This window comes from Rattus rattus, chromosome 17 (genome assembly GCF_011064425.1).
Source record: "Rattus rattus isolate New Zealand chromosome 17, Rrattus_CSIRO_v1, whole genome shotgun sequence".
In the NCBI taxonomy this organism is placed as follows: Eukaryota; Metazoa; Chordata; class Mammalia; order Rodentia; family Muridae; genus Rattus; species Rattus rattus.
In genome coordinates this window covers 21,829,108-21,841,407 of record NC_046170.1, presented here as the reverse complement: position 1 = coordinate 21,841,407, position 12,300 = coordinate 21,829,108, and the positions used below count along the sequence as shown (strand labels likewise).

The 12,300-nt window shown below is 44.0% G+C and overlaps 1 protein-coding gene across 1 annotated transcript in view; it reads left to right on the top strand.

Annotated features, from left to right (window-relative positions):
- Ttc29 (tetratricopeptide repeat domain 29) overlaps positions 1–12,300 on the top strand; it is a 199,983-nt gene that overhangs the window by 74,275 nt on the left and 113,408 nt on the right. The window contains exons 7-8 of the mRNA XM_032887870.1: positions 1,531–1,743; positions 6,940–7,025. Coding sequence (XP_032743761.1) covers positions 1,531–1,743; positions 6,940–7,025 — 299 coding nt within the window. The remainder of the gene's footprint in view (positions 1–1,530; positions 1,744–6,939; positions 7,026–12,300) is intronic.

The window sequence follows — 12,300 nt, the reverse complement described above, 5'->3', positions numbered from 1 at the left end:
TTCACTTTCTTATTTTGATGGTGTTATTAGAAACCCTGTCTTACCTAAAACAGTCTCCTACTTATAATCCTGGTCTTTTCATGCTAGCTCCCAAGTGCTAGTGTTATATAGGTGTGTGCCAACCCTCTTAGTTGGTCTGTGTCGTCACTAATAGTCATCTCGATAACATGGTCAGCATAATGAATGGGGACAGATTGTACAGTCAGAGGCAATGAAACAATTTGTGGAAATGTATTGATCCTAATATGAACTGCAAAGGTTAATTCAACCAGTCTTGGTAATATTGTTAGAAGGACTAATTCTTATCTCTTGCAGGATACACTGGATTAGAGTATAAATGTAGAGACTATGTTGCAATTAGCCGTTAGTTATTGTAGAAATGCTATTACTATGCCAACTGATAACGCCCCTATGTTTATTTCACACTAACTCCATAATACACTGAACATGCAGTAATTAATTTCTGAATCTTACGGTAGATGCTTAGTTCGCAGAATAATAAAGTAAGGCATAGAGGGGGCAGCAATCAGTGTAAGCCTAAACAAACAAACAAACAAACAAGGTCTTCTGCTTGAAACCCTCACCCACTTTTAATGGCTACAGTTGAAACCCTTAGGCGTGAAATGTCCGGGATGAGGAGTGCCACTCTAATGCCTCAGAAGACCGCTTGCATTACAGGATAGCAGGAGGGTCTCCAAAGGGAATTTACATGTCAGATATAGTCCACAGCATGGGACTGCAGACTGCTCTCCCAGAAGAACATTGTTTCATATTTGAAGGGATGAAATGGTCTGAGGCTAATTCAGAGTTTGGGAATGACAGATAAGACGCAATCGATCCAGAACTGCAGTTCAATGAGGTTCTTGTCACTGGGGAATATGGAGGTGGTTCCTTCAGGTTCTGAGCAGCAATCTTCAAGCCCACTGTGCCAGTGCATTCTATTCCCATGGTATCTAAATGCTCCCTAAGAGTGAGGCAGTTGCTGTCTCGGGAAAGCAATGAGGTAGCTGGCATGGCCTCTGGAAAGCCTTTCTTGTGCTGCCCCTAAGCATGCAACATTGAGCTGAGCCTCCACCTTCTCTTCTGTAAAATGGAACCATGTGAGTTCTGCCCCACCAGTCTGTTTGGTGGTTCACTGGGGGAATGCATGGACCTTCCCACTGTCTCACACTGTCTCTAACCATGCACAATGGCAGTCCCTTCAACTGCTGAGGTCACCATGTTTGAAGGTGTGTAAGGAGACTCTGAGGTCCTATTCGAGGCAGATCCTGTTCATTTCTGTTTTGCACTATGTGGCTCTGCTTCTGTCCCCACCCTTTAAGAGCAATGCTGAAAGCAATTCCAACACATGTAACCCACCGAGTAGAGCTCTCGCCATTTGTGAGTGCAACTGACAGTACACGGACCTTTAAAAAACCCGTTCTGGGGCTGGAGAGATGGCTCAGCCGTTAAAGGCTAGGCTCACAACCAAAAATAAAAAACCCGTTCTGGCTGACACTTTTATATTTATGAATGGCTTTTATTCTTCAGGTGAGCTTCTGAAAGCTGCAGAGCATTATGAAGCATTCCATGAATTGACACAGGGACGGTTATGGAAGGATGCGGCGGGTCAGTTCCTCAACTTGATAGCCTGTGAAAGTCTCGTGAGGACCTACAGATTGCTCTCAGACGGGATGCTGGAAAACAAGGACTACAAACAGGCCATCAAAATCCTCATGAAAGCTTCCGAGATAGCCAGAGAAGGTGAGTGGTGAGTCTTCACACAGTGCTTTCCTTGGTGGACAGCCAGAGAAGGTGAATGGTAAACACTGCTCGCACAGTGCTTTCCTTAGTGCACAGCCACTGGCTCTCCCAGGAGAGGAGTAAAAATTGTCAAGTCTTAGGTAATTGTTTCATATGAAATGCAAAGACAAAAGCCATCAACATGCTTTCAGAGTCCGCTGTAAGGCAGAGGGAGGCCTCAGTGCTGACAAGAAATCCATTAGTTCTTGAAAGCTTTATTTCCAAAATTACAATCCACTGGGGGTACTGTTGTAAAGCAGGGAACCCACAAAGAGAAGATAAGGTCATCTCTCTCTCTCCCTCTTTCTCTCCTTCTCTCCCTCCCTCCCCCGTCTCTGTCTCTGTCTCTGTCTCTGTCTCTGTCTCTCTCTGTGTGTGTGTGTGTGTGTGTGTGTGTGTGTGTGTTTGTGTGTGTTGTATTTTCTGCAATCTGAGAAACCCTTTATTGTTTATAAATTTCCTCTCATAGGATACTTGGGAAATTGTTATAAATGTTTAGTCAGGAGTAACTGGGAAATAGCTCTGCAGTCCACGTTAGGTCTTTGCCTCTCACAGTTCAGCCATTGGTCCTGCATTATCAGCTTCACGAGGAGAGAACGCATCGTTTGGAAGTCACAGTCTGCCCCACCCCAGACTGGCAGCATCAGAGACTGTAAGCTGACAGGATGCCCATGTGACTCTCCTTCACACTCTTAGCAGGAAAAAATGCTTTGGGGAAAGCAGCTCATATCCTTAATATCTTATAGCATCTTTCTCTGTATGAGACATAATGGAAATGGAGCATACACTATAAACTTTTAATTTATAACACAAAGGAAAATACCCCTTGCATTACCACGTCATCATGCAGTCATTTTCTAGTGGAGCAGTTTTCCCATGAAAGGGGAGAGGAAGGTGCAGGGTTGACTCATGGACATCGTTAATGAATTCATTTGTTAAGTAGTTCATGGCTTATTTGAGGTGAATAGGAGTGGCCTTAGGGTGTGATTTTAATTTAGTTTAGAGGGAAAGTAAGCATTTGAACTCTTTCTATCTTTCATTCAAAAAATAACTTTAGTCGAAATGTTTAAAGGAAATTTCCATCACTGAAAGATAATTTCCATCAAATGAACTGTTTCTGCATAAGCGGTGGCCCATGTCTTCTCTAGGGGAGTAAACGTGAGTGCAGATCACAGCATGGGCACCTGTGTCAACAGCAAATTGTGACCACGCAGAAGGTGTGGACAGTAATCTCAGTAGACAGGCACGCACACTAGAAGATATCGTACTTTAGTTTTGCATTTGGTGGTAGGAGAGTTGAGAAAGGAATGGAAATCAGGAAGCATGTGCCTCCCATGTGGGCTTTAGATAGCATGTAAGAGACATGCACATCACTAAGGCCCAAATCCTTCTTCAGGGCACCATGATGTAAGGTGCAAGTTGTGGAGTATGGTGCTTTAAGACATTTAATTTGTGTTGCTGTGCTATTTCCTTGTTACTCCTAACTAAACATTTATCACACTTTCCCAAGTATCTGACTATAAGGAATTTATAAGCAATAAATGGTTTCTCAGATTGCAATAAATATAGAACACACACACACACACACACACGCACACACACAAGCATGCATGCACACACGCACACAACTTATAGCATGAATACATGCACCAAATAACACTTCACTGAATGGTTTTCAGGTTTGCACACACACACACCTTCTTCATATACTCATCATCTGATGAACATCTGAGCTGGCATTGCCCTAGTGGAGCTACTCATACATTGTGAATTCTCTTTGGTGCATACCCAGGAGAATTGTTGAGTCATGTGACCACTCCATGTTCACTTTCTGAGGATCACTAGCTTGCAAAGGGGACATCTTGCCGGCCATCCCTGACATCTTTGCACATTACCATTGTGTTATTTGTCTATCATTGGGTTATTAAAATCCCTTATGATTGGTAACGTGAATCTTTCATCAGATATCTGATTTGAAAACATTTCCTCCCATGCAGTGAGGTTACTTCTACCTCCTGGTGGTAGTCAACCTAGGCTTCTAGAGTAAATGCCTCTTGATAATGATTTACAATCCTTTTTATGTCACTAGATTTGCTTTGCTACATTTTTGTGTGCGTAATTATTCTCCCTGTATCAGTAGGGACTGCTCTTGATTTGGTCTCTAGTGGTGTCTTTGTCTCAGCGTAAGACTGACCTCACAGAATGCTTTGGGAAATGTTTCCCATAGGCTGCTTTTAAGAAGTTATACCTGATGGGTGCTAACTCTTCTTACATTTTTCAATAAAGGTAACTGTGACTGAACTTTTCTTTGTAAGATGTTTTCAGTCATAATCACATTCAGTTGCTTAGCTTATTGTATCAAAGATTCTTCTGCTCCATTCTCCTCCCCCATCCTCCTCCTCTTCCTCCTCCTCCTCTATCCCTGTCCTGCTCCATCCCCCTCTTCCTCCTCCTCCTCTATCCCTGTCCTGCTCCATCCCCCTCTTCCTCCTTATCCTCCTCTGTCCACCTCCTCCATCCTCCTGTTCCTTCTCCTCCATCTTCCTCCATCTCTTCCTCTTCCTCCATCTCTTCCTCTTCTTCCCTTCTTCCTCTTCCTCCTCTTCCTCCTCTTCCTCTTCCTCCATCTCTTCCTCTTCCTCCTCTTCCTCCTCTCCCCCCCTTCCCCCCCTTCCCCCTCCCTCTTCCTCCTCTTCCCTTCCCCCCTTCCCCTCCCTCTTCCTCTTCCTCTCTTCCTCTTCCTCTCTTCCTCTTCCTCCTCTTCCCCTTCCTCCCTTCCTCTTCTCCTCTTCCTCTTCCTCCTCTTTCCTCTTCCTCCCTTCCTCTTCCTCCCTTCCTCTTCCTCCCCTTCCCCCTCCTCCTCCTCTTCCTCCCTTCCTCTTCCTCCTCTTCCTCTTCCTCCTCTTCCTCTTCCTCCTCTTCCTCTTCCTCCCCTTCCATCCCCTCCATCTTGCTCTTCTTCCTCCTCTCCCTCCCCCTCCTTCAGTTAATGTCAGTGTTTGTGTCTTTCTGGAATGTTTTAATTTTAGTTTATAGAGTTTGGTAGTATAAGCATACTGACATAATTCTCATACAATCAAGGTCTGTAGTCATTTCCATTTTCATTCCTGATTCCATTGTGAGCATTTGAGTGTTTCTTCTTTTCATGTCAGTGTGGCTGATATTTTGTTAACTTTATGATTCACCAATCATAAAGTTGATTGGTTGATTTCCTCTGTTGCCTTTTTCCCTCTGTTTCATTTCCACTCTGTCCTCTCTTTTTGTCACTTTTTGGCAAGTCAGGAAAGCATCTTCCTACTGTTTGGGTATACATGCATATGGCCGTCATGCTGGTTAGGTCCTGATGCTGTTGTTAACATGGGATGTCTGGGAAGAGAGAACATCAACAGAGAAAATCTCTCCATCATATTTGCCTGGAAACAACTCTGTGGTTGTGCAGTTTCTTGATTGATGATTTATGCAGGAGGGCCCAGTATAATGGGCAGGTTGTCATGGATTGTGTAAGAAAGAAAACTGATAAAACCGTGGGAACAAGCCAGTAAGTGGCACTCCTCCATGGTCTATGCAACAGTTCCTGCCTCCAGTTCCTGCCTTGAACTCCTGCCCTGACTTCCCTTCATGATGGCCTATAAAGTACAAACTGAAACAAACCCCCTCCTGGGTTGTTTTTGGTCATAGTGTTTTATCATAGCAATTGACACCTATAGCATTCATAAGTCACCTGTGTGTGTTTGTCACTTTATCTGTTACTTTATCACTGTATCTGTTACTTTATTTTTTACTTTATTACTTTATCTGTTACACTGTGACTTTATCTGTTCCACCATCTGTTACTTTATCTCCTTCCTTCTGTTGGTTGCCTTGTTTTTCAGGTTTGCCCCTCTCACCACGCGCTGCACTCTGTAGCTAACCTTGTGGTTTCTTTCCTTTTTACCTGTGGTTACTCAGCACTGTGCTTAATGTCCACATAGCAGTGAGGTCCCTGGTTGTTTCTGCTCCACACTCCCAATTCCACTTGATTGTGGATGCTGTCTTCTCACTGACATCTTTCTAACAAACCCACTCAGAACCGAGACCTGCTTTGCACTCTCCCCATCACTGCCCCATGCTCCCTTTACCTTGCTGTGTCCCCCAGAACACTTCTCATTGCATCTCACCAAACAGGCCCACTTTCTGACGCCATCCCATTGGCCCATCTGTCACTCCGTTCTGACCATGCCAACCTTTCGCTCTAATGTCAATTCCTGTTGTTACTGATGTGTTCCTGTTGCTCCGCTGTCTTCATTTTATCACAGTGCAGTCCCAGTGAACAAGCAGGAGAAGTTGCCATGTCTGAAAGCCAACTGATGCTCATTCATTCCGTGAGCCAGGGATGGCTCCCACATGAGCACCCCACTGCCAAGTTAGCCATCAGCCTACAAGTTCTCAAAAGTAGTACTTCTTGGTATATCCTTAGACCTGCTATTCCTTGGTATATCCTTAGAACTGATGTTCCTTGCCCGTTCACAGTGGGACGTCATGGGTAGATTCACCTTTCTTGCCTTCTCTTTAGTGAGTATCCTGCTCCTGTGTAATTAGGTGCAACTGATCATGCTGATCAATGACCCTGGGTCATTGATAGCGTATGATTCCGTGACCAGGCAGTCAGTCATAATGTGTCTGTCAGAAACATGGATAACGGCAGGGGTGTGCATCCAGCTAAGCTATTACCTGTTGCTTGCTGTTTCGTGTAAGCTGTTACAGACATGCTGGATGACTGTAGGTCTACATGTGCCAAACTAATATAAACATTCTAAGACTTGTGGAACGTATATACTGTTTGGTGTATAGAGAGGGGACTTCCTACAATTATATTGCTAAAGTGTCTTAACCTATCACTTGAGATCAGGATGAGTTTTAGTTAACTCACATGCACACACATGTGCACACACACACATGCACACACACACATGCACACACACACACAGAGAGAGAGAGAGAGAGAGAGAGAGAGAGAGAGAGGGAGAGAGAGAGAGAGAGAGAGAGAGCGCACTTGTCTTTCAATGGTTAAAGAATCATTTTTATTTCTGTATGTTTTTAAAGAGTAACTGATTATTGTCTTAATTGATGAGCCCATCCCCAAAATGCCATGGTAACCTCTCTACATCCTCACTTCAGGAAATAACAGAAGCATGGAAGGAGAGGCTTCTTACTACCTGGGCTTGGCCCACTTGGCCTCTGGAGAATATGAGACCGCACTATCAGTAAGTAGAAGTAAAATTTTAATCTTTGCTACTTCATCATTTTAAAAGATTTGATGCTATCATAAGGTCAGGAGAAATGGCTTGGGCCTGCCATCAGTGTACCTATTTCTGGAGCTCAGAACTGACTAGCGGTATGGCAGAAACCTGAAAAAGTAGCCCCATTGACTCTCGAAGCTGAGACGCAGTCAATGACTATGAAAGGCCACAAGACACATGGACCTTACGCACATAGAGCGATAGGACCCTCTACTCCCATTCGCCCAAAACAAGGGAAAATCGTTTTAAATGAAAGACGAATACGCAGTGAGAGTGTGGTGGGTTTATAATGTGATTTGGGACCCTTCACTTGGAGAGGACGCATCTGTTAAACCTTAGTGCGAGTTGCACTGATGTGGAGAGGGTGTGCACCAGGGACAGTGAGTGGCTGGTAGCTCCTATCGCTGACACACAGTGCTCCTTGACAGAATTAGCGCTCACGCAGTGTGTAACTGGATCCGCTCTGCTTGTTGACACAAGTCAAGGCAGCAAAAGCCGCGTTTTCATTAGGATTGAAATCAGTTTTCTTCCCTTATGCTATCCGCAATGGTTATAAAATGGTATTTACATCTCACACACTTACCTCACTTTGGTACATAGTACAGGTCTAATGCTTGGCTTTGAGATCTTGTTGGTTTCTTTAGATTTTTATGCTAAGTAGGATTCATATATTTGGGCCACATGTTATTTTCTAGCTCCCTAGAAACTGGCCATCATAGAAAACATAGATTTTCCTAGATGGCTTTTCCGTTTAAATTTCTTGGTCAGTGATATGTGTTCAGCAAAGCTCTGTTCTGCTGCTTGGAGAGCACACAGCCCCCAAGATGCATACTTTCCTGCAGGAGCTAATTTAATGAAAGTGACCAACTGAGAAACATGATCATAATTCAGAGTAGTGTAGACAAGGAGCTTGTGAGGGAAAGGAAGAGGGGGTAGGCTCCAACACTGAAAATATGGGAAGTTACACAAGAGGACAGTGGGTTTCTATATGCAGAGAACACACAAAGATGATGATGGAATGGTACACATGAATACACACACACATGCACACACATGTGTGTGCACACATGTGAATATACTTTTGGAAGCAATGATTAGCTGAGGAAAGACAAAATGTATTAAGAGAAGACAATAAAAAAAAAAAGGTAAAAGAAGGGTGATGTATGCCAGCCTCGGGAACTGAAGTAGGAGGATCGTTTGAGTTAGAGGCCAGCCTGAGTTACACTGCAAGACTGTCTCAAAAGAAGGAGTGGGGAGAAGGATGGGGGGAGCGGAAGAGGAGGGGGATAGGAGGAGAAAGAAGAGGAGGAGGAGGAGAAGGAGGAGGAAGAAGAGGAGGAGGAAGAAGAAGAGGAGGAGGAGGAGGAGGAAGAGGAGGAGGAGGAGGAAGCAGGGTAACTTCAAACAACCCAGTATCATTTACAACAGGAAATCTCCCTTTCATCCCCACACTTGGCTGCATGATTCTTTCTCTCAAAGACAAATTTATGACTTTGCTTTGTGAAGCACCCCATTTGTGCACCACATGTAACTGCACATAAATATGTGCTCTTCTGTTCTGTAGGAAACACTTGCAGTCTACACACACAGCTCTGGACCTTGTGTGAACTTGTTCACACCAGTTCAGGCATGCTTCCCTTTTAGTTGTCATTTTTACAGGTTTGTCAAGGGATGCTTAGCACAAACATTTAACAGCTACATGCTAGTTTGAGGTGCACGTAGACTGGAAAATGATTGTCACAACCAAACTCATTAGTCCTCTATTCCCTAACACACCTTATTTTTCTGAGACTACTCAAGGTCTACTCTCTTAGAAAATATCAAGTGTAATTCCTGATGTTTCACTTTAAAAGGTCTGCACGGGTTCATATGGATGGACCATGGAGGATTTGGCCTCCTATAGGAGGCCATTAAGGTTATTTTCAATAAAGTTTTATTGTAAATTATGTGTTATTGCTTGAGTATAAAATTATCCCCTTTAAAGCCTCCTATGTGTTGGTCCCCAGGACAATGTTCAGAGATGGGGTTTTACGGTGTGATGGGATAGTGGATTTATTTCCATCACTACTAGACTACATCTAGCTAAGATTTGGCGACCCAGGGCCATACTTGGGAGGTAGTTGAAACTTTATAGGCAAAAACTTAGAAAGAATAGATTGGGCTTGTCATGGTGGCTTGCTGTGCTGCACAGTTAACTTGACACAAGCTAAAGTCGTCTGAGAGGAAGAAACTTCAATTGAGAAAATGTCTCCATAAAATCAGGCTATAAACACGTCTGTGGGGTATTTCCTTAACTAGTGATCAGTGCAGGAGGGCTCAGCCCACTGTGGGCGGTGCTATCCCTAGGCTGGTGGTCCTAGGTTCTATAAGAAAGCAGGCTGAGAATGCCATGAGGAACAAGGGGTAAGCAGCACCCTCCATGGTGTCTGCATCAGCCGCTGCCCTGCTTGAGTTCTTGCCCAGACTCCCTTCAGTGATGGGTTGTGAAATGGAAGTGTAAGCCAAATAAACCCTTTCCTCCCTAATTTGCTTTTTGGTCATGGTGTTTCATCATAGCTATAGTAATTCTCAGTAAGACACTCACCCTTGTAATGCTAATACTGGAGAAATTCGAGGGCTGGAAAATTGCCAGGAGTTCCAGGCCAACCTGGGCTACAGAGTAAGACCTCATTTCATAACAACACAGGAAAAAAAAAGAGAGAGAAGAAACCTTAACAAAAGTAAAAATAATAAAATGATGATGAGGATGAGGAGGAGGAGGAAGAAAAGGAGGAGGGGGAAGAGGAGGCAGAGGAGGAGGGGGAGGGAGAGGAGGAGGAGGGGGAGGAGGAGGGGGAAGGGGGGGGGAAGGCAGAGGAGGAGGAGGGGAGGAGGGGGAGGAAAAGGAGGAGGAGGGGGGAGGAAAAGGAGGAGGAGGGGGGAGGAGGAAGAAGAGGAGGAGAACCAATGAGACAGGTCAGCTGGCAAAAGCACTTGCTGCCAAGCCCAAAGACCCAAATTGGATCGTAGAACCCATGGAGTAGGAAATAATTAACTAATAACAGGTTGTCTTTTGAATTTCACATGTGTGTTGTGGCACATACGTCCACACATACAGACACATAATAAATAAATATGTAAAACAAAATAAAAATATGGAAGTAGGTGTCTCAGGATGTGGGAGTGAGTTCTTGGGGTCCATTTCCTGCTCTGTGTTGTTCTGGGCTCCATCTTTGTCTCTCTCTGTCTCCTGTCCATCATGAGGTGAGTTGAGTCTCACCACTGTCCTCTACTGTCATGTTCTGCCTCTCTGTACACAGTCTCAGGAACAATGGAGGCCAACACCATAAATGGAGATCTCTGAAACCATAAGCCATAACCTTTCTTCCCCCTTTTGTCAGGCATTTTGTCACAGCCATGAAAAAAGATTACTAATACAGTATGCAATAAGCAGCCTTATAAGGCGTGACTAATTTAACTATAGAATTACTGCTTTAAGTGGGGAATTCTGGTACATCCTATGTTGTCAGTGGTATAAGATAGTCCAGTAAAGAATGGATCACAAAAATTATATTTGACATCCAAATGGAAAATTCTTGAAGCTATTTTCAGGAAAGTAGTTTTTTTTCTAGAAGTAAATATGAATCTCATGTTCACAGCCTATTATCTGGATAACCCTGGGCAAGTCCCTTGAGCTCTCTACATCTCAATTACTTCATGTACCCTGTGGGAGTAATAAGTAGGCTTACTCTATTGAGCATAATAGGTTAAATGGTGCTGGCCCCCAGCCATTTTCTAATCCCTGGAACCAGTGAATTCGAACATAATTAGCTTAAGGTCCTTGAGATAAGATGATTGTCCTGGATTGACTGGGGTGGGGCTCTAAAGGGCAGAAGAGGATGTGAAACAGAGGAACAAAAGACAGCACAGAGAGAAGGACCGTGTGAAGGGCAGGAGTTGGAAATCAGGCAGCATCAGGACCCCAATGATGGCATTGGGAGGAAATGCTGACCTACCTCTTCCCTCTCTGGTGGTATTTCTTGACTCAGGATTACAAGGTTAGCCTATCAGCCCTCATCCCCACAGACATCACCATAAGCCAGTCTGATCTAGACACTTCCTCATTAGGAATCTCTTCCCAGTCGAGTCTAGGTTGAGTCAAGTTGACAGACAGAACTAACCATCAAAATCAGCATACAGAATAATGGGTTAAATGACGGCATGGCCGTACGTGCGCGTCACTGAACTTTGCTGCTCTCCTCTTCAATGCTCTCCTCGTTCCTACTGGTCCCCTCCCACTGAAATTGTCCCCTGATTCCTTCATGCCATTCACACACAGACACGTAGATGGTTGATGATGGTGGAAGGTAGGTAGACAGGTAGGTGATGGATGATTGACAGCTAGACAGACAACGTGCAGCGTTTGTCTCTGTGGTCTCTTCGGAGTCCTTCGTAAATTGTACTCTGACAGTCTCATCAATAACCTTCATGCTTTTAAAGCAATGACAGTGTCTCATCCTTTTGACTAGGGACAGGAGTGAGTGAGGTGCCCCCATATCAGCTGTGTCATCTTGGAACCCCTAAGAGACAGCCTGCTGTGAACATAGTTGATATTACTGAAACCATAGGATTTTATCCAGCCACTTGCAATTTATCTTCTAAGCTGAAATATCTTCAAATTTTTAGTCTTTTCCCCCTGTACTCAACCTCTTTCACATTTCTCCCTTCTACTTATCTATTTAATGATCTTGCCCTGTCTTTTTCAAAAAAAATACTTCTACTCAACAATTCTGAAGGGGTGTCCCTGCAAATGCATTTATTAGTGATTTAATCCCCAAAGCCATGTGCTAATAGTATTTGCTGGTGAGAGCTTCAGGAGGTAGGAAGACTCAGATAAAGTCACGAGTCTCCATGATGGTAAAAGTGCTAGAAAGGAGGAGCTACCCTAGGTAGCATGTTTGCTCTTGCTTTGTGAGGCCCTCCACCGTGTTATAATTCAGAGAGAAGTCCTGACCAGATGCACTTCCAGAGCCATAAGACAGACAAATATCCCTTCTCTTTAAAAACAAATAAACAAACAATCAAAAACCTTCTGTAGTGTTTAGATATAGCAACAGAGAACAAACTACATCCCTGGTACCTCTCATTCCTTTCAGAATGGCCGAACAGAGCTGAACTGAACTTTTATTAAGGCTGAAATAGATGTTAATGAGGGAAGGGTATTTGGCTAAGAGAAGCTGAGATTGCTTTACTAACATTT